General features: G+C 59.5%; 1 protein-coding gene across 1 annotated transcript; it reads left to right on the top strand.

The window, feature by feature from the left end:
- Positions 1–208: 208 nt before the first annotated feature.
- On the top strand, positions 209–554 carry LOC107125414 (CD276 antigen-like; the record flags this gene model as incomplete). Its single annotated transcript, XM_015428839.1, has 1 exon — positions 209–554. A coding segment is annotated over exon 1 (346 nt), but the record flags the coding sequence as incomplete, so codon positions are not given.
- Between the last annotated feature and the right edge of the window lie 117 nt (positions 555–671).

The raw sequence follows: 671 nt of genomic DNA, 5'->3' as shown, positions 1-671 counted from the left end.
AGTCAGATTTGACTGGCTTTCGACCAAGGAAAACCTTTACCTTTACCTTAGCGATAGTGGACCCCTTGCTGAGCCTGTAGCTTAACTACCGACAGGTGTCGACGGCACAAAAGGGAAGTACTTTCTGTTATGCCATTGGTGGTTGTGGGAGACTCGCCACGGAGGGCCTCTTTGCACTGTGCTTTTACGTCTCTCCTTCTCAGGCGCCATGGAAATCCAAGTCCCTGACGACCCGGTGATCGCCCTCTTCGGCCGTGATGCCACCTTGAGCTGCTCCTTCTCGCCCGGCGCCAACTTCAGCCTGGCCGACCTCAGCCTCATCTGGCAGCTGACAGACACCAAACGGCTGGTGCACAAATTCGCGGAGGGGCAGGACCAGCTGGCCAACCAAGGGAGGAGCTATGCCAACCGCACCACCCTCTTCTACGACCAGCTGTCCCAGGGCAACGCCTCCCTCCTCCTGCGCCGTGTGCAGATCGCTGATGAGGGGAGCTTCACCTGCTTCGTCAGAGTCCGCGACTACAGCAGCGCTGCGGTGGCGCTTCAGGTTGCCGGTGAGGGCGGAGGGAAGGAAGGTGGGAGGGTTTTGTAAGGCAAGGCTGTGCCCCACAGGGAATGCAGCCCCCCCTTTTTACCGACTAATGCAAGCCGCCCTGAGCCTGCTTGCAGGG

This window comes from Gekko japonicus, unplaced genomic scaffold (assembly GCF_001447785.1).
Source record: "Gekko japonicus isolate JY-2015 unplaced genomic scaffold, Gekko_japonicus_V1.1 scaffold65698, whole genome shotgun sequence".
In the NCBI taxonomy this organism is placed as follows: Eukaryota; Metazoa; Chordata; class Lepidosauria; order Squamata; family Gekkonidae; genus Gekko; species Gekko japonicus.
Note: the sequence above shows the minus strand (reverse complement) of the source record. Positions and strands in the feature narration are given on the sequence as shown.